At 37.7% G+C, this 27,614-nt stretch overlaps 1 protein-coding gene across 4 annotated transcripts in view; it reads right to left on the bottom strand.

The window, feature by feature from the left end:
• Positions 1 to 27,614, bottom strand: part of TFDP2 (transcription factor Dp-2) — a 171,462-nt gene that overhangs the window by 117,132 nt on the left and 26,716 nt on the right. For 3 of the 4 annotated variants that reach the window (XM_082654247.1, XM_082654248.1, XM_082654249.1), the window contains exons 2-3: positions 15,160 to 15,274; positions 7,085 to 7,151 (exon numbers count right to left, since the gene is read on the bottom strand). In XM_082654247.1, coding sequence (XP_082510373.1) covers positions 7,085 to 7,151; positions 15,160 to 15,174 — 82 coding nt within the window. In that variant the 5' untranslated portion in view covers positions 15,175 to 15,274. The remainder of the gene's footprint in view (positions 1 to 7,084; positions 7,152 to 15,159; positions 15,275 to 27,614) is intronic. The other variant, XM_082654252.1, reaches the window with a different exon arrangement.

The raw sequence follows: 27,614 nt of genomic DNA, 5'->3' as shown, positions 1-27,614 counted from the left end.
AGTTTGGGGTTAGCAGATACAAACTACTATATATAAAATAGATAAACAACAAGGTCCTACTGTATAGCACAGGGAACTATATTCAATAACTTGTAATAACCTATAATGGAAAATAATATGAAAAAGAATATATTTATATGTATAACTGAATCACTTTGATGTACACCAGAAACTAACACAATGTTGTAAATTAACTATATTTCAATAAAAAATAAACTTTTAAAAATTTACTGAATATATATAACTGCGCTAGATGCCAAGCTAGACTCTAAAGACAAAAATATGAAAAAAGACCCTGGGCTTCCCTGGTGGTGCAATGGTTAAGAATCCGTCTGCCAGTGCAGGGGACACAGGTTCGAGCCCTGGTCCAAGAAGATCCCACATGCCGCGGAGCAACTAAGCCCGCAAGCCACAACTACTGAGCCCACGTGCTGCAAGTACTGAAGCATGTGCTCCTAGAGCCCGTGCTCAGCAACAAGAGCCCGTGCTCACCACAACGAAGAGAAGCCCCCACTCGCCACAACTGGAGAAAGCCTGCACGCGGCAACTGAAGACCCAATGCAGCCAAAAATAAAGTAAATAAAATATAAATAAATTTATATATATATAAAAAAAAGACGCTGTCCTTAAAGAGCTCAGAGTCTAGTAAAAAAAGAAAGGACAATCTTATAAAGAAACACAATATAATGTGATAAGGACAATCACAAAGTATCTACAGGGTCCAAAGGTTAACACAAAGGAGGCTCAGTAACAAGGAGGTACAGAGGAATTTGTGCTCAGCTAGATTTTAAAGCATAAACAGGAATTTGCCCAGTGGCCAAGGGAATTATAGGTAGAAGGAAAGACACGCATTCTTTCAACAAATTTCCAGTTTGGGACAGCTACTATGGAATAGTTACTTTGAAGTATCTATTCTATAGAAACAGTGATGAATAAGATAAAAAAGTCTCTGACTTCATGGAGTCAGGTGGGGACCAATAAGTAAATCAGTAAAATTAAAGTCCAGTGTGATAAATACTGCAATCAGGATAAGTAGAGAGTATTAGAGGCTTATGGGCCAAGTGGGTGTAAGACCTAAACTTAGATGCTAGGAATGAACAGAAATTAGCCAGGTGAAATGTATATCTATCAGGAATGAAGTGAGGATGCTGTCAGAGAGGTATGGCATTACAGGTACAGAGAAGAGAATACAGAAAGACAGACAGAGAGAGAGAGAGAGAGAGAGAGAGAAAAGGGAGGGGAGGGGAGGGGAGGGAGAAGAGGGACAGACAGACAAGAGAGAATGTAGTTCAGTGTAGCAGAAGCATAAATGTCTGAGATAAGGCTAAAGATGAAAGCAAGAACCATATCATGAAGGATCTTTTAAACTGGAGTTTGGACTTTATCTTGAGGGCAATAAGGAACAAAAAATGTTTTTTTAACTGGGGAAGACTTGTTCAGATTTGTGTTTGAGAAAAAGTATGTAGCTATAGTACAGTGAATGAAATAGAAAGACATAAAATCTCAAAGCAAGTAAAATAGCTACAGTAATCCAGGAAATAGTTTATCGTAGTCTGAACTAAGATAATAGCAGTGGAATAGAGAAAGCGGGTGGGGAGAACTGAGATATGTAGCTGGAATCAACAAGTCTTGTAAGTGATTTGACTGGGAGCAGAGAGGTCAAAAAAGGAGTCAAAGATGATGCTTCAGTTTCTGGTTTGGGCAAAGGGTGAAAGGTACTACTGTACTATCCAGTAAGATAAAGAAAAGGGAAAGTAGGTTTTGAGAGGGTGAAATAATCACTTTAATTATGGACAGACTGAGTCTGAGATGCATATAAGTTACTCAAATGAAGGTGTCCCATAAGCAGTTAAATATACAAAAACTCAATACAAAGGTTTGGGCCGGAGGTACAGATTTGAGAATCAATCATACACAAAGTAAAAGCAGTGAGAATAGATGAAATTGCCTAGGGAAAATGTACAAGATGAGGAAAAAAAACTAAGACAAAAACCCCATGGAGGGCTGGTGGCGCAGTGGTTGAGAGTCCGCCTGCCGATGCAGGGGACACGGGTTTGTGCCCCGGTCCGGGAGGATCCCACATGCCGCGGAGCGGCTAGGCCCGTGAGCCATGGCCGCTGAGCCTGCGCGTCTGGAGCCTGTGCTCCGCAACGGGAGAGGCCACAGCAGTGAGAGGCCCGCGTACCACAAAAAACAACAACAACAAAAAACCATGGAACACTAACATTTAGAAGACAAACAAAAGAAGAGCTAGGAGAGTAGACTGAAGGGAATGGCCAAAAAGGAAGATGAAAATATTAACAAGAGGAAAAGGAGTAAGCACTTAATGAATGCTTACTATGTGCTAGGGTTGTACTAAGTGATTTACGTGCACTACCTCATTTAATCCTTACATACACTATGAGCAATTTACCATTATTATCTGCATCGTTACAGATGTGACATTTTGGCTTAGAGATCACCTTGCTCAGATTTACACATTTGGTGGAGTATAAGAAGTGCAACCAAGATTACACCCTCATCCTCCAGAGCCCTTGTTCTTAACCACTACACTGTACTGCTTCCTGTAAGACTGAAAAAGTGTGGTATCACAGACACAAAGAAAAACAGTGATTCAAAAAGAAAGACACCACCCTAGTAACGATGAGCTCGCTTAGCACCAAGACCTTGATTTCTAACAACATTCTCTATAAAAAGGAATCAGGACTCTTTCGGAAAATGGCTGATCTGAGGAATGGGCTGGAAATATGTCAAAGGGACACAGAAAAGCAACTGCACGCTCCCAAAGGCCACAGTCCTAACAATTTGAGCAAAAAAACTGAAGTAGTATTAGACTATGACCCAGACTGTACATCAAATATCCATGAGTCCATACTGGTATAAAGAAAGAATTAACTAACTAAATAAATAAATGGGGGAGAAGAGACAAATCTAGGGTGGAAGAATTCCAAACAAATCACGTAGATATTCACAACTCAAAGAAGTGGAGCAAACTCTCCACTCCTCAAGTGTGGGCTCCACATAATGAATTCCTTCCAAAGACTATGGTATGGAAAGGGGGAAGGGGTAGAGAGTGCCTTTACAGAGAGTGCCTTTACAGTAGAGAAACATGACAAACACTACATCAGCCAAGTGACCAAGGCTCACACCAATAATGATAAGTCATGTTGATACCCTTAATATGTTGTGATGAAAATGGCCCTTTATCTCTGTGGTCTTTCTCTCAAAAACCTATAACCCCAATCTAAGTATGAGAAAAACAATTAGAAAAATCCCAATTCAGGGACATTCTACAAAATACCTAACCAGTACACCTCAAAACTGTCAAGTTATTAAAAACATGGGAAGTCTGAGATACTGTCACAGCCAAAAGAAGCAAAGGATGCATGATCATGAAATGTAACATGGTATCCTGAATGCTCTCCTGGAACAGAAAAAGGACATTAGCTACAGACTAAGGAAGTCTGAATAAAGTATGAACTTGTATTCATTATAATGTATCAATACTGGCTCATTCATTATAAAATCTGTACTAGAATAATGTAGGATGTCAACAGTAGGGAAACTGAGTGAGGGGTTTATGAGACCTCTCTGTACTATTTCTGTGATTTCTCTATAAACCTAAAACTGTTCTAAAATTAAAAGGTTATTTTTAAAGGGTGGGGGGCACATTAACTGTGCCAAAAGCTGATAAACTGAAAACAAAAAAAGACAAAATCAAGGGCAGTTTCAATGGATTAATGGAGTCAAAAGCCAGATTACATTGGGCAGAGAAGTGAATGAAAGCTGAGAATGGGACTGTAAGTGTATAGCTTCTTTCAAGAAGTCTGATAATGATGGGGAAAACAAATGAGGGCTGGAAGGACAGATTAAGTTGAAGAAAATGTTTTTTGTTTAAATCAAGGTATAATTCACATACCCAAAAATTCACTGATTTCCAGTATATACACAAGGTTATATAGCTACAACCACTATTTCCAGAACCTTTTCATGACTTCAAAAAGAAATGGTAGTTTATGTATGACTGATTCACTTTGTTATAAAGCAGAAACTAACACACCATTGTAAAGCAATTATACCCCAATAAAGATGTTAAAAAAAAAAAAAAAGAAATGGTAAAATTAAAGAAGGCTTAGACAAATTGAATATGTTCATAAATAAGAAGACATAGCATTGTTAAGATGTCAATAAAACCAAAGTGAGTTAGAGATTCAATGCAATCTCTATCAAAAATCTAACAGCCTGGGCTTCCCTGGTGGCGCAGTGGTTAAGAATCCGCCTGCCAATGCAGGGGACACGGGTTTGAGCCCTGGTCCGGGAAGATCCCACATGCCGCTGAGCAACTAAGCCCGTGTGCCACAACTACTGAGCCTGCGCTCTAGAGCTCGCGAGGCACAACTACTGAAGCCCGTGTGCCACAACTACTGCAGCCCACACGCCTAGAGCCTGTGCTCTGCAACAAGAGAAGCCACCACAATGAGAAGCCTGTGCCCCGCAACAAAGAGTAGCCCCCACTCACTGCAACTAGAGAAAGCCCGCGTGCAGCAGCGAAGACCCAATGCAGCCAAAAGTTAATGAATAAATAAATAAATTTTTTTAAAAAATCTAACAGCCTTTTCCACAGAAATGGGAAATGTAATCTTCAAATTCATGCGGAATTGCAAGAGATCCTAAATAGCCAAAACAATCTCAAAGAAGAATAAAGTAGGAGGACTCACACTTTTTGACTTTGAAACATACTACAAAACTACAGTAATTAAAACATTATGGTATTGATATATGGACAGACATATAGACCAATGCAATAGAATAAAAAGTCCAGAAGTAAATCCTCACATATATGGCCAACTGATTTTTGACAGGGGTGCTAAGACCATTCGATGGTCAAAGGACAGTCTTTTTGACAAATGGTACTGGGAAAATTGGATATCCTTATGTCAGTTTGACCCTGACTTTGTATCATATACAAAAATTAACTCAAAATGGATCAAAGACCTAAACCAAAGAGCTAAAACTTTAAAATTCATGGAAGAAAACATTGGGGAAAATTTTCGTGACACTGGATTTGGCAACCACTAAATGGAAATGACACCAAAATCACAGGCAATAGTAGAAAAAATAGATTAACTGGACTTCATCAAAACAAAGAAGTTTTGCACATCAAAGGATACTATCAAGGAAGCAAAAAGACAACCTGATGAATGGGAGAAAATTTTTGCAAATCATTTATCTCATAAGGAATTAATATCCAGAACATAAAAACTTCTAGAACTCAACAACAAAGAACAAAAAATCCAATTCAAAAACGGGCAAAAGACTTGAGTAGACATTTCTTTAAAGAAGATATATGAATAGCAAATAAGCACATGAAAATACGTTCAATATTACTAGTCATTAGGGAAATGCAAATCAAAACCACAATAAGATATCACTTCACACCTATAACGATAGCTATAATAAGTTAAGTGTTGGCAAGAATGTGATGAAACTGGAACCCTTGTGCACTGCTGATGGGAATGTAAAATGGTACAGCTGCTGTAAAAATCGAAATGGCAATTCCTCAAAAGATTAAAAATAATTCTGTTATTTGACCCATATGACATATGACCCAGCAATTCCACTTTTGGACTATATCCGAAAGAACTAAATCAGGGTCTCAAAAAGATATCTGTACTCCCAGTTCACAGCGGCATCACTCACAATAGCTAAAATATGGAAGCAACCCATGTGTCCACTGATGGATGAATGGATAAGCAAAATGTGGTACATACTTAAAATGGAATGGTATCCAGCCTTAAAAAGGAAGGGAATTCGGCCATATGCTACCCCATGGGTGAAACTTGAGGACACTAAGCAAAATAAGCCAGTCACAAAAAGACAAATACTGTATAATTCTACTTACATGAGGTACGTAGAGTAGTGAAAATCATAGATACAGAAAGTAGAATGGTTCTTGCCAGAGGTTTAAAGGAGGAGGAGAAAATAGGAAATTGTTTAATGGGTGTAGAATTTTAGTTTTGCAAGATGAAGAGTTACGGATATGAATGGTGTTGATGGTTGCACAATATGAATGTACTTAAATGCCACCAAACTGTACACTTAAAAATGGTTGAAGTGGTAAATTTTATGTTATGTGTGTTTTACCACAATTTTAAAAAACTGGGGAAAAAATGACAAGCGTCAAGGCTTCAAGTATCTCTTTCATTGCTTCATAATACATTTTAATTCTTAGAATACTTCTACAGACCATTTCTACTCTTAAACTAGCAATTTTTATACTGAAATACAGATTTCTCTAGCCTTCTCTCCACCTTAGACATACATAGCCCACCTTAGACATAAAGCCTTTGAGGAAGCTGATGTTTCTCTCATAGCTATCTGTATTGTAACAGTAGACACTTTTGTTTTTACCTTTATATATGTATAATGGAAAAATTTAAACATATACAAAGGAAGAGAGACAAGAATAATGAAACCCCGTATAACTATCACCCAGCTTAAACCATTAACCAACTCACAGAGAATTCTGTTTTATCTATAATTCCACTCACTTTACTCTTCTTCCCTCACTGGATTATTCTGAAGCCAATCCCAAACACCATATCATTTCAACCATAAAGATTTCAGATGTTATTTCTACATACTAAAAGATACTGTTGAAAGATATATGGTGAAAGATACTGACAAGTGTCCTGCACAAATTCTTGTATGGATGGATCAGATTTCTGATATAAGCATTCCCCCAGTAAACCATCTACTTTACACAAAGGAATTACATATATATTCATTCATTCTACTGTATTCCTTAAAAGTTAAACCACTAGCAAATAGGGTCTCTCAAAACTCTCTCCCTCTCTCTCTCTCTCTCTCTCTCTCTCTCTCCCTCCCCCTCTCTCCACCTCTCAGAGGTAACTGACTTTTATATGATAAAAGTTCTTTGGAATATGACAGTTCTTTGGAATATAACACAGTAATATTATATAATTATTATACATAAAGTAATTCTTCATTTAACTGTTTATTTTATATAGCAAATGCAATAAAACTAGCTCAATGCAGAAAATTTTTATTCAACTGTCCTTACCTTTTGTTGGACTGAGATTCTGATCTATAAATCCTCTTAATTCTGCATTTGTAGAAGTCAAACCAACCTGAATAAAACAGTTTAAAAAATTATACATAGGATCTTAAATAATATGTGATCACTTAATAAGCTATTATTAATAACCTTCCACCAGAGGTCCATATCAAATATTATACATTGTCACATAAAGATGAGTTAATGATATCAACTATAGGAGCTGGATTAAAACATTGTCATTTTGCTTGAAATGGGAAAAATAATGCACTGTCCAGATCAAGATAAAAATTAATGAAATAATGTTACTTATGAGCAGATGTGAGATCTACAGATTTCACTGATGGTTTTTTTTTGAAAGCAAGTAATCTGGCAACCATGAAGTTTGCAAAAGATATACCAAAATTCCACCCTCATTGCTGCCCTTAATTTTTACTGTTCACAATCACTGTATATAATGCTTTTAAACATTATGACCTGTAATGGACCAAATAAAGACCATTAATACCATAACGCAGACATGAGGTCCACTGGCCTTGGGTTCATCCTGCAGTTCATCAAGCCCACTATGTGTATGGCCGTGGTCAAGTCACACAAGCTCTCTATATCTCGGTCTCCTCGTCCATAAATTAGAGGCCGCTAAAGGTGCTTACCAATTCAGGTTGTTAGAAAGATTAAGAAAAAGAATTCATGTAAAGCACAGGGCTTGGCACAAAGTGCTCCATCCATTTTAATGTTCATTACTGTTTGTAAGATACTTGAGGGACTACCTAAAGCAAGTGTGTTCATAAATTCTCCTTTAGACAATATATTTCTTTTAATGTGATGTCTACTGGACTACTTGGAATCATAAGCTGAATATGGTAGTATCAGCAAGCGGAGTTTTAAAATTTCATTATAGATAGAGCCAGCAGGAAAAAACCCTCTATTTTTAAAAACTTGTCACAAAGCAAGTATCCAATAAATGGTTCTACTGTTACTACTGTATTATTGTTTTAATCCTTGTAGATTTGTAACCTTGAAACATCCACGCTAATTTGGTACCCCAAACATCCCCTCAAAGTACTAACACACCGAAAGGATTTTAAGGCACACGTAGTTCTGCAAGTTTGTATCTGTGTACTTGCTTTATGTTTTTAAACTATCCACTGCTTTAACACTGTATATTCTTCAAAACCACTCATTTGATACTATATAATTTCATAATATAAGAGCTAATTATTTCATTATTTAGGAATTCAGATGTTCTACTAACAGCTATTTCTTTTTTTCAAGAGATGCTACCAGAAATATTTCTACATATCGCTCACATCATAGAAAAGTAATTCTGATGCAAACCTATGTCTGGCATCTCATATTAAATTTTTATGGAAGCGGCTGAAGACAGAGGCATCTAAAACATAGCCTCTTAATTCTATGTAGATAATGGTGCAGATCCTTAATCCTGTCTAGCTTCTCGTAAGTATTCTATGAGAAGTAAACCTTTTGCAACACAATTTCCAACAAAATACCACTGCATGGATTTCCAGAGCTGCTCACAAATACTAACGTTAAGCGTTCAATTTGTAAATGCCAAGAGTTTACTGTGATCACTAACATGCCTCTCCTTTTTAAGCTCTTCTACTACAAAAAAAGAGAAAGGCGAAATGTTTGTTGGTGCTCTACTGTACACAGAAAGCAAAGAAGGCAAAGACAGCCTTTAATATATTCCATGCTTCATACAATGTGATTATTTAATACATTACAATAACTTCAAAAGTATCCGTTTATACCTTTTTGTTATTATACAAAGATAACGGCAAAAACCTCAACCAAAACCACATATTCACAGACGAGAGTTCAGTTACTGGATTACTGTTACATTTAAACACCTGCTCTTACTGTTTAACTTTTGCTGCTTCTAAGTGAAGTAGCAAACGAATTAGGAAATGTTTTAAGCAGCTGTACACCTGCACCTTAGTGAACAACAGGTTATACCCCAAAAAGATAAAAGTCAATTGTAAATCAATAGTGTGTGTACTTTTGGTCTAATGGATGGAGGGGAGGTGTTTGTATTCAGAGCTTAAATAAATACTACTAAAATTTATTTAATTAAAACTTCAAAAATGTATTAATTTCTGCTTTCATAAACACTGTATAGTTTAAAGATTCAAAGAAAAAGTAGATATGCAAGTAGAAAAAGTTGGGTAGGAAAGGCATTTAAAAATATTAGCTATTCTTTCTTTATTCTGTCCATTTAAAAAGGATCTTTCTATATAATGTTTCTCAGATCAAGAGAAAAAAGTAAACTGATTTTATATAAAATTTTTCATCTAATAAGATCCTGAGAAAAGTTTTCTATCAGGATATTCAAACACTGTGTTGCATACTGTAAGCAGTCACTAAATGTCTATTGAATAAAAAATATCCAAAGCCCAAATGTTAAGAGTCAAACGATATTCCCCAATAACAGCATTATAATTTCACTGATCTTTTAACATTTCAGACTGATATAACTGAAAGATTCAAAGCAAGATTGTCTGTGGTCAAAGTTCAGCTCTACCATTCATTCACAAGCAAGGTATTCTTAGAACAGTCACTGCAAAATGAGAATGACAATACACATGTGTACAACTCAGACAGCTCTTTAGACCAAATTAAATAATTATGTGAACATGTTTGTTAATGGCAAAGCAATATTCAAGTTTGGGTAGTTAATTCAAAGGGCAATGGCCTTACTACTTCAACACTGACCTAGACAATTCATAAGAGAGACACAAATGACCAATAAACACAGAGAATACCAATTTGACCTAACTAACAATTAGAGAAATGTAGTAAATTACATACCATTTTTTTGCTGATTAGATTGACCAAGATTAGAAAGAAAATAAAGGGAAATGGCACTCTCATACACCACCGGTGAATATGTAAATTGGTGCAACCTTTCTGAAATGCAATTTAGCAATATGAATCAAGAGTCCAAAAAGTACATACTCTTTGGGCCAGTAATTTCATAAGACTTTTGTTTCATGGAAATAATCCAATGAGTAAACAAAAATAAACAAAAAGTTAAAAAAAAGAGAAAAAATGGAAATAACGGCCAATATTAGGAAACTAGTGTAATGTCCATAGAATAGATAACATAAAAGAGCAATTTAACATGATGTTACAGAGTTATCAAGACAATAAAAGGTTTTCATCATAGAGACTAAGCTAAATAGTAGGTTACAAAACAGTCTGGCCTCATTTTTATTAAAAAAATATAGTATACATAGATTTTGGTGTATATATATATATATATATATATTTATTTGTGTATATACCAGATGTGTTCTTAGGCAGAATTTTGCTGATAACCTCTAGGCTAGTTTCTTTTCTTTATCTGTACTTTCTAATTTTTCTGTAATGAGTATTATGGCTTACATATTGTTAAAAGATTCTTTGACAAGGCAAAAAATTACACCTCAAAGCATCTTTCAAATTCTTTATTGTATACTAAGTGAACTTAAGTGAGAACACATCTCCATTTTTGGAGATACTAGAAGAGTATCACTGGATACTAGATACTACCTGATAACAATTTTGTCCCAGATACAATGAATCAGCTCTGCAGAACTTCCTTTTGCAAGATGAAACACCCCACACTCCCTGCAGTTCTGGTAGGGCTGTTCATCTTGGAGCCTCAAATGTGCTATGACAATAGGAGTGGACCCATGACCCACAGTGAAGCAGCAAACCACTTATGGTACCCTACTTCCTTCTCTACTTGTCTAAGCGTGTGGGCCAAGCAGAGTTAACCAAAGCTCCTCCATGGAATTTGAAATATAAATACTAAAAAAGAAAAGTTCCCTCTCTTCTTCTGAGAGAAGCATTATAAGGCCAACGTAGGCTATTATGCCACAATATAGAGCCAAGAGTTGGAAAAAGGGAGGCAGAGCCCTGATGCCTATCATTTCCCTGAACCCGGTTGTATTTGAAGCCAGAGCACTCCAGACTTTTCAGTTATGCCAATCAACACATTCCACGTTTTGCCTTAAGGGATTCTGAATAGGGTTTCTAACACCTGCAACCATAAGAGACCTAGGATGGCATGGCTGAGGCAAAACTAACGTTTCACAAAAAACTGTTCTCATAAGAGAAATGCAAAATGAGAAACAGGAACTGAAGATGCAAATATTTGAACATATGTTTAATAATGCTTCCACAGGGCTTCCCTGGTGGCGCAGTGGTTGAGAGTCCGCCTGCCGATGCAGGGGACACGGGTTCGTGCCACGGTCCGGGAGGATCCTACGTGCCGCGGAGCGGCTGGGCCCGTGAGCCCAGCACGTCCAGAGCCTGTGCTCCGCAACGGGAGAGGCCACAACAGTGAGAGGCCCGCATACCGCAAAAATAACAATAATAATAATAATTCTTCCATAAAACCTGCGCAATCTCTTCTATATCTAAGAGTCACTTTTCAGCGGCATGTGACACAATTATCACTCCACCCCCACTTCCTGAAACACCGTCTTCACTTGGCTTCCACATCATCAGGGTAACGTTCTTTCCTTCCTTTCTGTCCATTCCTTCAGTGTCCTTTGCTGCCTCTCCTCCTCCCCAGTTGTTGGATATTCCCTGCATTCAGACCTTGGTCCTTATGTATTCTCTAGCCACGCATGAACTATATAATCTCATGGAATCATACTGCTTTAAAATAATCAATCTAATATGAAATGACTCCAAAATTTTTATATGCAGCCCCAAGCTTTCCCCTGAGCTCCAGAGTCATTATTAATCATTATATTAACTGCCTGGTCAATATCTCCACCTGGATGTTTTCATGGTCCCTCAACTTTAATATATTCAAAACAATTTTTGAGTTTGCCACAAAATCCTGCACTTCCCCAAGGGTTCCTCTTCTCATTAAACCGCAAAGGCACTTACCCAGTTACACAAGCCAAATGCTGAGAAATCTTTAACCTCTTCCCTGTCCCCATATCCTAATTACTCAATAAGTCCTGGTGGCTGTCCCTTCAAATACATCTTAGATTCAACTACTTTTCCCCATCTCTAATATCATTACCCCAGCTCAAGTCACCATACTCTGATGTCTGAACTACTGGGACAAGTACCAAATGAGTTCCCCACTTCTACTATGCCCCTCTGCAGTCTATTCACTCAGCAGCCAGACAAGCTTTTGCAAATGCTAAGTCAGGACATGAAACCATCCTCAAAACCTCCAATAGCTCCCCACTGACATTTAAAACACACGCTGCTCACCCCAGTGTTTGAGGCTCCCCATGACCTGGAGCCTCGCACTCTCCCCGGCTTAATTACTCTGTTCCGTCTTATCAACTGGTCCTTTGCTGCTCTTTGAACAGCCTCACTTTCTCCGGCCTCTACCTGGAATGCTCTTTCCCCAGATATTCACATGGCTGGCTCCTTCTTCTTGCACTGAGACTGAAGAGCATTCTTCTGTCTAAACATCATTTCCTTAAAGAGGACTCTTCTGAACACCTCGTTGAAAGAGATCTCCCTCATCGCTGTCACTTTCTCTCCTCTTACCCTGTTTTATTTTTCTTCACAACTGTTATCGTTACCTGACATTATATATTTACCATCTTCTCTCACTACACTATAAACCCCAAGAAGGTAGGAGCCCGGAACAGCGTCAGACACATCTATTTGTTGGAGAGAGATAGGGAGGGGGGAGATGAGAACGAGTTGTTCATGGTATTGTAAACTGGTATGAGCCTTCCCGTAAGTATCTCGACAAAATATATTAAAAGTCACAAAAATGTTCTTATCTACTGCAGAATGGCTAGCGAACTTGATTAGATGTTTAGCCTATTTCAATTCTTTCCCACATGCTTCAGCCCAGTCTGAGGCCTGACCTCTCCATGTCCCCAACTCCAAGGAATCCGAAGAGGGTGAGCTCATGACGTAGCCCTTTCCCCCTAGGTTGCTGTAGCGGAAAGAGAAACTGTTTGCATACTCTTTGATTACTTCCAAATATACAAATGAAATAATGGGAGAATAGTTACCACTGGTTCAAATGCTTTGTTACTTTAGGGAAACAACTTTTAATATAGCAAACTGTACATATGGCTAGGAAGATTTAAGGTACATTTTTAAGCCAAAATATACTTGCTACTTGAATGTTAACCATCTTGTTGCTCAGGATAACTTTTATATTCTCTTTTTTCTAGAGGAGGGAAAATCAAGGAAATATCCTGGAAGAAAATTCCCAATACACAGACTAAAAATTTGCTTCTTCTTTTCCCCAGACAGCACTTAAACGAATATATACAAGAGCCATAGATTAAAACAGACTACTCTTAATGGATAAAGAAGATGTGGTACATATACCACACGAACGAAATGAAATTGGGTCATTTGTAGAGACGTGGGTGGACCTAGAGACTGTCATACAGAGTAAGTCAGAAAGCGAAAAACAAATATCATATATTAACCCATATGTGTGGAATCTAGAAAAATGGTACAGATGAACCGGTTTGCAAGGCAGAAATAGAGACACAGATGTAGAGAACAAACGTATGGACACCAAGGGGGGAAAGCTGGAACTGTGAGATTGGGATTGACAATATATACACTAATATGTATAAAACAGATAAATAATGAGAACCCGCTGTATAGCACAGGGAACTCAACACCACTTCGCTGTACAGTAGAAACTAACGCAACACTGTAAAACAAATGTACCCCAATGAAAAAAAATTTTTAAAAAGCAGACTACTCCTGATAATTTATGCTAAAAAATTAATTAGATGATAATGAACCAAAGTCTATATCTGCTTATAGCTACTCCTGTGTGTTAAAAGCAAGGTCAATAATGGGAAAATAGAGATAAGTAATCAGGGTGTTTTTTTGGGTTTTGGCTGTTTTTTGTTTGTTTGTTTGTTTTTGATGCCCTTCTTTAAATGTATAATGGGTAGTATCTGGAACTATCTGTCTGGCTCACAAGATCTTTTTATACAATGTAACACTTGCCTCTGATCACAACTAGCCAAACTACTAGCAGATATCAGGCTGGAGTAGTGCCAGAGGTCCTTCCCAAGGAGTCTGAAATTAGAGCTGACAGAGGCAGACAGGATTTGTCAGGCTGCCTGCCCCCATTTCCCTCACCCCCCTCTCTCTCTCTCTCTCTCTCTCTCTCTCTCTCTCTCTGAATAGGCTGGTACTGTAACAAGCAGATCAAGATGCTGACTGAGAACTGAGGAAGATGCTTTGCAGAGAGAGAGAGAGTAATGAAGCCAATGCACAGAAACAAATAGAGATGACAAATGGAAACCAAATACTGCTTCGATTCCTGGTAGATTTCAAGTTTCTGGACCCAGATCTTTCTGAGGACCCACTAAATTCCTTCTCTTGAATTCCCTGAGACATCCGGTATCTTTATAATAAATTCCCTTTTTGTTTAAGGTAGCCCAAGCTGGTTTCTGTTACCTGTAATCAAATATTCCAACAAAATCTGGGAACAGTAATTATAATAAATTATTTCCCTATATGTTGTAGTATTTCTTTTCTGGCATAATCCTTCACCATGACTGGAAATAAATCCATTGATACAGGGTGATAATAAGAATGTAACTTGAAAGGAAGTAGATTCAGAAGTGAGAGCCTTAAGCAAAAGAAAAACAGAAATAACTTCTCCAAAAAAGCTAAGTCTCATGTTCCCTCAGAAATCATCTCATGGAGGACAGCAAGCTTCTTCTGAATAACATCTGACTGTACACACTTCCAAGAGTAAACCCAAAAGAAAAAATGTGAGCCAAAGAAAACAGTGATTTTTCTCAATAATGCCAAGTAAGTCTCCAGCAAGCACCAAAACAAATTTATCACAGCACACAAAACAGGAGGGGTGGGGGAGTGGGAAACCTTCTGGAGATAGCAATTTTGCAGCTGTTGAGATGGAGCAACCTGGCACAATATTCAACAGTGTTAAAGTTTACTACCTCATTCTTTGCAGGAACAAAAACAGTGATCAACTAATGCCGGTAAACTGAATTTCATTAATCAGAATGACAAAGCAAATATGCATACGAAAAAGTACAACTCATTTTTTAAATACTTACATTTAAAAATTTACAGATACTTACATTTTTTGCCGTCATGTCAAATTGTATTCAATTTAAAATTCTGTAAAGCCATTAAAAAACAAAAAACCAAAAGAAAACAAAAAACTTCGTCTTCAATATTCTTTAAAAGAACATCCTGTTAAAGGGAAAAAAGGGAATAATAATGTAATAATAATAATAAGCAATTTATGTCATATTTACTATGTGGCATGCATTCTTCTTTAAATTATCTAAATTAACCCTCACAACAACACTGTGAGATAGGTACCATTCTAACTGTCATTTTCCAGATAAAAATTGAGATTTAGAGATGTTAAATAATTTGACCAAATCAACTCAGCTAAGAAGTGACAAAGACTGGGCTTTGAAATATTATACCGTGCTGTTTTAGATAATCCACTGAAAGCAACACCAGGGCTTCTTGGAGAAACAGCCACTCCCAGCACTGGGCAGGTAATGTATAAGATAAACCTAGAACATTGTGTTGTACCTAAAGTAAGTATGGGCTCGAAAAAATGATGGAGACCTATGAAAAGTATACAGGAGCCAGCTTAAAGGGTCTACAACTTAAAGGGACAACTTAAGCCAGTTTAAAGGGGCAATTAAGCACCTAAGTATATACTGATAGCAACAGACTAGAACAGATTCTAAACCCATTAAATAATAATCCAGGAGTCCATACTGATAGAAACAGATAACGAGGAGGAAGGGAAAGCTCTTCTCTGCAATACAATGCCAACTAATATGTATAAAGAAATGAAGCAGTTAGAAAACTACCGATTTGTAAACACTGTGATATTAATGGATTGGGCAAGAATCACCAAAAGATGCTAAAACTAGTAGATGAAAGTTGGTGAGCAAAAGGATATTTACATAGTCTTGAAATATTTCCCTACAAAATACCTCTTAATTCCAATTTTACAGTGCAGAAACCTGGCACATACCACTTCATCCAAGGTGATCAAAGCTACCAAATGACAACCAACAATGAGACAAACCAACATCATGCATCTCCTCAAGTGCACTGCAATGGATACAGTATCCCTTCTGAGGTATTTCCCAAAACGTATAATCTAAATCTAATCATGAGGCAGCAACTGAGAAATTCAAATTGAGAGACATTCTATGAAATAATGGCTCGAGCTCTTAAAAAAAATTAGGATCATGAAAGACAAAGGAGGCTTAAAGAAACAGTCCAGATTTTAAAAGACTAAAGTCATATGAAAATTAAATTTAATGCATGATCCCGGACTGGATTCTGAACCACAAAAAATAATTGCTATGAAGACCAAGGGCAATTGGAGAAATCAAAACATGGTCCACAGGCTAGATAACTGTATTGTTTCATTTCTTGCTTTTGATCAGAGGATTGTGCTCTTTTTTTTAAGTAAATGTCCTCATTCTTAGAAAAAATATACCAAAATATTTAGTAGTGAAAGGGTATGATAGGAGCTACTTACTTTCAAATGATGAAAAAAAAATATAATCTCTATATATGGAGAAAGTGGGAGTGATAAAGCATATGTGGCAAAATGTTGACAATTGGTGAATCTGGGTGAAGGGTACTCAGGAGGTCTCTGCACTATTTCTGCCACTTTTATTTTAAAATTATTTCAAAATTGGGCTTCCGTGGTGGCGCACTGGTAGCGAGTCCGCCTGCCGATGCAGGGGACGCGGGTTCGTGCCCCGGTCCGGGAAGATCCCACATGCCGCGGAGCGGCTGGGCCCGTGAGCCATGGCCGCTGAGCCTGTGCGTCCGGAGCCTGTGCTCCGCAACGGGAGAGGCCACAACAGTGAGAGGCCCGCGTACCGCAAAAAAAAAAAAAAAAAAAATTTCCAAATTAAAACTTTTATAAGACATTCAAGGGGAAGGATAAAATAAAATTTCACTTCAAAAAGGCCATAAATAATAGGGGCTTAAAGAAATGGAGACTCCATATGTCCGCCTTCTCTGCTAGAATTTGAATCTACAAGTCAAACTGTTGGGGGTTGGGGGGGTGGGGAGATGGTTTTACTTTTCAGTAAAGCAATGTAATTTTTCAATGATAAAGAAAACATATATTTAAAAACACAAGCAAGACCTGAACTACGACTGTGATTTTTGCTTTCCCACTGTAGCTGCAGATCTGTTCACGTCTGTCATGACCTAATATGAAAATCAAGTTCCCACAATGGCACTGCTTCACATTTATCAGTTACTTCTTATGTCCTCTTCAGTGTTACAAATATGACGTAAATAATAAAGCACAAGTTCATGACATCCCATTCACCAAACTACCTGACATAGTCACACTAAGGAATTTAAGGCTAAAATGTAAGTACTGCATTTTGAAGATTAATATTTTAAGCAAGTTTAATATATCTACATAAAACTCTGTAGCTAACAGATATGAAACATCTCTTTAAGCACAGACTTACAAAATTTGTCCACATACAAAATCACCAACGGAGTAGCAACAAATTTCAGAGACAATATTATACAGATTATGGTCTCTGACCACAATGAAATTAAATTAGGAGTCATTTTTTTCTAAAGTTGTATATTTAGAAAATAAAACTATAGCATGGCTAAAACAATCCATGAATTAGAGAAGGAAATTTAAAATGTTTAGAATTGAATGACAATGAAAACAATAATAAAAAAAGGTAAAGTGCAGCTGAAATAGTACTTAGAAGTAAATTTACACTTCTCTTCATTCATTAAGTAATCAACTTAAAAGCTTTTTAAAAGATCAGTGGGAACTCAAAGAAAGAAGAAAAGAAACAGAAGAGTAAGAATTAATGAAATAGGGGGCTTCCCTGATGGTGCAGTGGTTAAGAATCTGCCTGCCAATGCAGGGGACACGGGTTCGATTCCTGGTCCGGGAAGATCCCACATGCCGAGGAGCAACTATGCCTGTGCACCCCAACTACTGAGCCTGCACTCCAGAGCCCGCGAGCCACAACTACTGAGCCCACGTGCCACAACTACTGAAGTCCACGTGCCTAGAGCCATGCTCCGCAACAAGAGAAGCCACCGCAATGAGAAGCCCACGCACCGCAAAGAAGAGTAGCCCCCGCTCACCGCAACTAGAGAAAGCCTGTGCACAGCAATGAAGACCCAACACAGCCATAAATAAATTAATTTTTAAAAAAAAGAATTAATGAAATAGGAAAAAAAAATTAAAATAACAACTGGTTCTAAGTGTCCTGCTTGAAGTAGACATATAATAAGCAGCAGTGTAGCAGAGTGAAAAGAGCATGATTTTTCTTTTTTTAACTTAGGCTCAGTCTGAGCTCTGACACTTATTAGCTGTGTGACCTTGAACAAGTGACTTAACCTCTTTGAGCTTCAGTGTCCTCATTTGAAAAATAGGTATACAGAGTTTTTCAGGGTTATATTAGTGAAACAGGAGGGAAGGGGGCAGGGCACAACCTTTGAAAGAATGACATAGCCCTTGAGGTTACGACATAAAACAGGTTAGAACCAATTAGGTCCAAGAGGGCAGAAGATCGACTTCCAGGAGACCTTGAGCCTCATTACAGGCCCACTGTAATACATTAGCATATGCTAAGCGACACACCCACAGGCGCCATGACAGTTCCGAGGCCAACCATAAAAGGCCAAGAAGTGGACAGTAGTGGCCCAATTCCTGGAAATCTCCATCCCTTCTCCTAGAGAGGTGGAATAATCCTCCCACTCGTTAGGCTATGAAATTACTCAGCCCATAAAACCTAACCACTCCATATTTTGGGGCCTCTTGCCTTCTGAGATGGCCCACACTCTGTCTGTGGAGTGTGTTTTCCCCAGGACCATTCTCACCTTTTCAGACGGACCACATTCAGTTTTCGGAATGTGTATCTCTCTAAATAAATCCACTTCTTACCTATCACTTTGCCTCTCACTAAATTCTTTCTGTGACGAGACATAAAGAACCTGCGCTTCATTACATCCTGAGACAAGATGTGTGATCTCAATTAAAAGACAGTGGGTTCAAGTCCCAGTCTGGGTTTTGGCTGGGTTTGAGTCTCAACTTGTGGGTTCAAGTCCCAATCTGGGACTCAAGTCCCATCTGAGTTGTGCTGTTTCATTAGGAGTAAGTTAGATACATTGTGTCAAAGTGAAAAGCAACTGTATCACCCAAGGCAATGTAACAAATGTCCTCCAATTTATAAATACATAAACACTGAACACTCCAAACAGCCAAAAAAAATCAGTTTTAAATATTTTTTAGATGGTCTTATGACCTATTGAAATATAGTTATAACAACAACAAAATAGACTCTTTTCTACCCAAAGTACTTGCTAAATTTTAGAAACCTGCTGTATCTACCTAAGGCAGATCCTGTTGCCTACCCAGTATCATTTTCCTCCTCTTCCTTAGGAGAAGCTGAAGGTAGTAATATGCCCAACTGAAACTACTACATTCTGTCTCCCCCTCAGATGGGTTGACCATGACATAATTCTAGCCAATGAAATATAAGCAGACCATCACTGGGCTGGGCTACTAGATTCAGCTAGTAAATGCCGTTTTCCCCCCTCCCCATTTCTTCGTTTCCAGAGTATGCTTGTAATGGCTAGTGCTCCTTGTTTCCATGCATCTGCTTCCTTATTATACTCAGTGTTCAGTATGGGATTATATTTCCTAAGGGCCAGGTTGTTGAGTGACACTGTTACTCATGCAAACAAGAAGAAATTAACAGGGTGTTACTATTTCAACACACTGTAACAGGAGGCAACCAATAAAAATACTTTGTAGTCACATTAACTGAGCTTAATAAGACAAAACACAATTTTGTTTAGTATTCCCTTCGTATCTTCTCACCAAAGATAAGCATAAACTGCAACCTCTAAATGTTACCTAAATGATAAAAGTTTGAAATAGAGCCAAAGTACATGAATATTTTGAGCACATTTACATTAATAACTCTGTGCCTCAATCTCTTCATCTACAAAATAGTATCAGTACATCTACTTAATTAAATGAGTCAAGACTTGGAAAATAATTAGGACACTGCCTAGCAAAAGGTAATCAATGTTAAAGAAAAAAGTGGTTCACTGACTCATGACAAATTAAGGTTTCTTCCTCCAAAATAAATAATACTTAATTCACATGTAGTTTAAGTGATAAATACATTTAAATGTGGTAAAATGCTATTACATTTAAATCCAAGTTTAAAGGAGAAAAAACAAGTGTTTAACTGTGGTTAAGAAAAACTCATCTAAAATTAACAAGAGTCGGCAATAACTTCCTTCATTAATTTATCTATCTATCCAGCATTTACTGAATACCCACTATGGGCAAAACACGAATCCAGGTACTGGAGACGTCCTAGTAGATGACAGAAACAGGAAGCATAAACCTTCAAGTGTAATTTAAATGATATAAAATGACATTAAGATAAATGTTATAAAAAGAAATGGGATTGCAACAGACATCTTCAATTAAAAATGAAAAGTATGCTGTACAGGCTTTGAGTGATAGCCTATAACCTTTTAATTAAAAATATACATTTCTAAGTATTTTTAAAGCTTTTATCTTTCTTTTACACTGTCTTCATTTGCAGTATATGACTTAAATCAAGGGCCTAGAAAGTAAATAAGTGCAGCACTGAATGTTTCAAGAAACTGCCATCTTTGGCAGTATTGGTGATTCTCAAAGATAAACCAGTCATGTGCACTGATGCCTTATGTTTCATCTAGACTCAACGATTGTACTCTTCCTGTCACCATGCTCTGCTGTTGGGTAAAAAATTAAGTCAGATTTCTTCTTCCAGCTTCATGAACACATTATGTCAAGCTCAAAAAGTCAATCTTAGTGACCTCACCATCTGCCATGATCTCTTGTCAGACTCAGACAATTCAACTCCCACAGATGGTCTCAAAATGCAAGCCCCTTTCCTTTCCAATCACAACTTAGCAGCTGTGGGCACAAAGCCTTTTAAATTGGTACAACGTTAATCAAAATATAAGGAAGAAAGCAAAAATAATTATGAATACATTTACAGAACTAACATCACTTGAATCGGGGTTTGTAGACTTTCTCACACTGCTGAAAAAGATGTTACTAAAAATTAAATTTCAGCAAAGCCAGCATATTTCAATGGAAGGCAATAGTAATTTTAAATACATGCTCACGTTTCAAACTTTGGAAAATATACACAACAATAACACAGATAACAAATAGCAGCCATAATCCCGCCTCTGAAAGGCAACTACCATAAATTTTTTTTTTTTTTTCTTGCGGTACGTGGGCCTCTCACTGCTGTGGCCTCTCCCGTTGCGGAGCACAGGCTCCGGACGCGCAGGCCCAGCGGGCATGGCTCACGGGCCCAGCCGCTCCGCGGCATGTGGGATCCTCCCAGACCGGGGCACGAACCCGCGTCCCCTGCATCAGCAGGCGGACTCCCAACCACTGCACCACCAGGGAAGCCCTACCATAAATTTTTGATATAACTTTCTTCAGTATTCTCTTTCTGCACTCTAACTTTTGATAAATGGTATTAATGAGAAGATATTTTCATAAAAAGTGACAGTATATAACTTTTTCCTAGGTGATGAGCACATCTAAGTGCTTCACCTATATAATCTCATTCAATTCATATCACAACTCTATCAGGTAAATGTTATTACTGTTCGCATCTTACACATGGCAAAACTGAGCTTTAGAGAGTTGAAGTAATTTGCCCAGTTAATCAACTGTGTAAATGGCAATGCCAGAATATGAAGTCAGGATCTTAGACCAGCAGACATGTTCTTAACTACTATGCTAATTTGTAAAATATATTTGCCTTGAAATACAATAAATATATCCTCAAAATAAAACAAAATACATAATTACTATTACAATAAATCCATATATAAAAGGATAACTTACTATACCGAAAGAATTATTTTCATATAGTACAAATCATATATCATTGGGTCAGGTTTTTCCCCTTTTTAAAGGTTCTTTATTTAAATTTCAGTATTAAATTTACATTTATTCTTCTGGGTGCGTAGTAAACCTCCTCATTTTTTACAGCTATATAGTATTCCTTTACATTGTTACACCGTAACTTACGTCACTAGTCACCTACTGATGGACATTTAGATTTCCTACATTTCTACACTGGTGACAGTAATCACAGTTTAGTGACTCAATCCTCAGTGTTTGATCTGCTCTCTGACCACCCTGCCAGCTCTGTGTTGAAACACTTTCCCATATCCTTCTCTCATCTAGGTCCACTGGCCTTCCCCTCCGTTCTTCAAAGACAGGCTCTCCTGCCTCAGGGCCTCTGCACATTCTGTTCTCTCTGCCTGGAACTTTCCCCAGCAGTTAACGCTCCTTCCTTCAGATCTCTTCTCAAATGTCACTTTCTCAGGGAAAACTGTCCTTCTCCCACTACCCAGACTAGGTCAGGAGTCTCCAGTTAATGCTCTCCTACCTTCTCCTTTCATAGTACACATCTGGTTGTCATTATTTATTTGTGTGATTATCAGATTGTGGCCCATCTCTACAACTGAAGAGTAAATCCCACGAGGGCAGGGACCCTATCTATTTTGTTTGTTTGTTTTTTGGCCGCACTGCACGCCTTGCAGGATCTTAGCTCCCTGACCTGGGATAGAGCCCAGGTCCTCGGAGTGAAAGCACTCCTAATTCCCTGGAGGTCCTAACCACTGGACCTCCAAGAAATTCCCAACCCTATCCATTTTGTTCACTTATTATATACCCAGTGTCTGGCACATGGTTGGAACTCAAGAAATACTTGTTTTTTGTTTGCTTTTTAAGAAATATTCATTAAATTAATTATGTACTCAATATTTTATTTATTTTCATGCTTTAATAATATATGATAATCTCATTTAATATGACTTGGTAGCAGAAAATGAGAAAACATATAAACATTGAACACATTCACACATCCGAAATGCCACTAAGCTACATAGCAGAATGTGTGTGTCACTTTCCTGTCATGAACAAAAAGTGTTTTGGAGCCAGCATTATATCTGTGTTCATTAATTTCAAAAAATGGGAAAAATTTTCTAATAGGGTATATTTAATTTCACTGATGTTTAAGGTGAAAAGAACAGTAGGCAAAAGTTAACTTTTCTTTTTTTTTTGGCTGCCCCAGGTCTTAGTTGCAGCACACGGGATCTTCGTTGTGGCACCTGGGTCTTTAATTGCAGCATGCGGACTTCTTAGTTGCGCCACGCAGACTTCTTAGTTGCAGCACGCACTCTTAGTTGAGGCATGCGGACTTCTTAGTTGCAACATGAGAACTCTTTATTGTGGCAGGCATGCGGGATCTAATTCCCTGACCAGGGACTGAAGCCGGGCTCCCTGCATTGGGAGCGTAGAGTCTTACCCACTGGACCACCAGGGAAGTCCCAAGAGTTAAAATTTACAAGCTGCCCCTTCTAAGAAACCATCAACATCTTACACTTAAAAAGAAAAAGATAATTGCTTTTACGTTCATTGTTCACCTATTTTAATTGAAAAAAAATGTGTCCAGGTTTACATAAGCTTTCACCTAGGACGCTACACAATGATAAAAACTGGTTAATACTACAAGCAATCTGTAACAACTTTTAACAGTCTTCTACATATGTGCAGGGAAATTACGAATAATGTTGTCTGAGCACTACTTCTTGGTTCACTTATTCAGTAAATACTGATTGACTGCCTGCTGCTTGTCAAACAGTAGGCTGAGCATTAAAGATACTTCGAGAAACAACGAGACGGTCCCTGCTTTCATGGAGCCTACATTTTAACTCTGAAGGTAGGCATTCAACAATGTTTCCCAATTAGCTATGTAATTACAATTACTATAAGTGCTACTATAGAGGCAAAAAAAAAGATGCAAAGGAAGCACGTACAACAAGGGTCTGGAACTCTGGTGGTTTTAAAGAAGATTCCTCTGAGGAAGTGAAGTTTGAGCTGAGCTCAACAGACAAACAGAGTAAACCACTGGCAAAGAGAGGGGGGGACCTCACAGCCAGAGGTGCAAACATGACAGGGGAATGCTCAGAGGAAGAAAAACATATGGCAAGTTCCAGTAGCTGAAGGAAGATCTATGTACCTGAAAACAAAGGGCAAGACAAGGAAAGACTGAGAGAGAAGGTTGGAGGCCCAATCATGCAGGACATTACTTTTTTCTTGTCTTTTTAATTAAATTAGGGGGAAGCCTTGGAAAGATTTTTAAGAGCCGAACATCTGAACCAGAGATACTAAATTACATTCACCAAAGATTAAGTACAAATTACGTGCATTCTAATTCTTGAAAAACTGGTAATATCACCTATAATATTCTGTAATTCTTTGGTAACTGAAATATTCACTCACTTCCTGACTATACCAGGTAAGTGTATATTAATCATCTACAATTCATTTATCTAACGAACACCTTATCCCATTAGAACAAAACTCAAAGCTCAGAAATAAGCCAAAAAAAAAAAAAGTCCCCAGCTCTCAAATTAGCTTTCATAAAACCTATGCACTTGTCAGTAACTCAAGTACACAGGCCTTTTTTCACTTGATTTTATTTAACATAAAATTCTTGGTAAATTTGCTTATCTTGATTTTCAGGGAGCAAACGGGTTAGGCACTGCTATAGGTGAGTACATTGACAAAGTAATTGACAACTGGCAGCTTAATACTAAGGAAAACTAGACATACTATATTTTACCAAGTAAATTCACTGAAACAGAATTTCCCCCGGGAGTTCCCTGGTGGTCCAGTGGTTAGGACTCTGCACTTCCACTGCCGTGGCCCGGGTTCAATCCCTGGTTGGGGAACTAAGATCCCGCAAACCATGTGGCACCGCAGGGAAAAAAAAAACAAAAAAAATCCTCCCTCATTCCCTGGCAAAACCACATTAATGACATGGTCTTATACAAGCTTTCACAATAAAACCTAAGGAATATTATTGTTTAAAACATTTTCATAGATCAAAACATTTATTATTTGTTCTTAATTACAGAAAACAAAAGTTAAGAGAGAAAACTTATTTCTGCCCTGACCAAACAAGCAACATCAGAAGAAGTTACCCAAATTTAGGAAAAAATCACATTTCAAGATCCTGCCAAGAACCTAATAGAAAGCTTCTTTTATCAAGTGGTACAAGCCAAAATTTAAACCATTAATCAATTTATGCACAATGCATGGATTAGATCACCTGTTGTCCATATGCTCTTTAGCAAAGTCTTGTTTCCAGATAAATGTAGCTCTAGATGAGTAATACAAATGTTAAGATTTATCCCTACTTGATACATCACAACAGACTAGATGAGTTTTTAAAACATCACTTGGGTATTAATATAATTGACAGACAAAGTATTGTACAAAAAACTATGCAAGTGTAAAATGTTCAATTCACCTAAGGGTCCAATGAGAAAAGAAAAATGGAGGCAATCAAAAGGAAGCAACTGATTATATAAAATAGGTAAGTAATGAGAACCTACTGTACAGCACAGGGAACTCTACTCAATGCTCTGTAGTGACCTAAATGGGAAGGAAATCTAAAAGATTGGGCATACGTATATGTATAACTGATTCACTTTGCTGTACAGTAAAAACTAACACAACATTGTAAAGCAACTATACTCCAATAAAATTAATTTTTAAAAAAGCTTAAAAAAAAAGGAAGCAATCAATGAAGAAAACAGTACAGTTTCTAATCCTCATTTAAAACAAAACTGTTCGGGCTTCCCTGGTGGCGCAGTGGTTGAGAGTCCACCTGCCAATGCAGGGGACATGGGTTCGTGCCCCAGTCCGGGAAGATCCCACATGCCGCAGAGCGGCTGGGCCCGTGAGCCATGGCTGCTGAGCCTGCACGTCCAGAGCCTGTGCTCCACAACGGAATAGGCCACAACAGTGAGAGGCCCACGTACTGCAAAAAAAAAAAAAAAAAAAAAAAAAAAACAGCACTGTTCTTATATAAATACTTCATCTATATCCAAATGGAAATGAAACAATTTTATATCCAGCATCATCACAAGAGCTACTTACTATATAATTACCCAAATTAACCTACAGAATAGTTATTACCTCCATTTTACAGGAGGGAAAACTGAGTCAGCTTAAATAACTTGCACAAGGTCATATACAACCAAAATTTGCAATAAAGCTACTACATACATGTTCCATGATATCATAAAAAGATGAGTTCCAAGCAGTTTTAATTTTAAAGTAATTTAAGATTTTAAAAACATTTAAGAAAGTTTGTATTGTATATAAATGGCGAAGAATATAAACTGTTATATAGTTTAAAATAATCTAAAATCAACTTCTCTATACTTCAATAAGTTAATTAAAAAAACTAACAACATTGTGAATCAACTCTACTCCAATAAAAATTAATAAAAAATTAATTAATTAATTAATTAAAAGAGACTTCTAGAAAAATGGCAGAGGGTAAGAACATTTGTCTTGGGACTTCCCTGGAGGTCCAGCGGTTAAGACTCCACGCTCCCAATGCAGGGGGCCCAGCTTCAACCCCTGGTCAGGGAACTAGATCTCGCACACCACAACTAAGAGCCTACATCCCGCAACTAAAGAGCCAGCATGCAACAACAAAAATCCCGCATGACGCCACTAAGACCCAGCACAGCCAAATAAATAAATAAATATATTTTTTTAGAAAAAGAACATTTGTCTTATTTATATGAGCCCTCTATCAACTTAGAGCTATCACATATTTTTAATTTGATTTATTTAACACTGGTTTAAAAATAAATTAATTTTTAAAAAGAAGATAGCCAGAAAGTACAAAAAGGTGTACAGTGAAATGTTATTCTCCTGATGTTGTTGGCCCGTCTGCCTATTTCCCATCTGCCCCATTTATACCCCTGCATGGACAGTCAAAGTACTTTGTTTCTACTGTATCTGCCCCAGATTTCTTTTAAGCACATACAAGTAATACAAAACACTCTCGTTTTCCCATTTTTAAAAAAGCTGAGGGGCTTCCCTGGTGGCGCAGTGGTTGAGAGTCCGCCTGCCGATGCAGGGGACACGGGTTCGTGCCCCGGTCCGGGAAGATCCCACATGCCGTGGAGCGGCTGCGCCTGTGAGCCATGGCCACTGAGCCTGTGCTCCGCAACGGGAGAGGCCACAACAGTGAGAGGCCCGCGTACCGCAAAAAATAAATAAATAAATAAAAGAAAGAAAGCAAGCTGTGAATTTCTGAGTATGAAATTTGTAATCTGCCATATCACTTGTTTGAAAGAGCTTTCCAGTTGATTCTCTTGGGGCTTCTCTGTGAACAGTCAGATCATCTGTAAGTAATGATTACTTTACCTCTTCAGCCACTTTATGTACTTCTGTCATTCTTTTCTCTGATTGCACTAGCTGATTTCTGCAGTACAATGTTAAATAATAGTGGTGAGTGGTAATAACAGACATTCTTTCTTATTATTCTTTAATCAGACTGTTCCTTTAATGATACTTAATGAAAAATATATCCATAGGTGCTGAAAGGGCATTTGATAAGATTCCATATGCATTCTTCATAAAATG

The sequence above is a fragment of the Grampus griseus genome (genome assembly GCF_964374135.1).
Source record: "Grampus griseus genome assembly, chromosome: 5".
Taxonomy (NCBI): Eukaryota; Metazoa; Chordata; class Mammalia; order Artiodactyla; family Delphinidae; genus Grampus; species Grampus griseus.
This window is presented reverse-complemented; position numbering and strand designations above follow the sequence as displayed.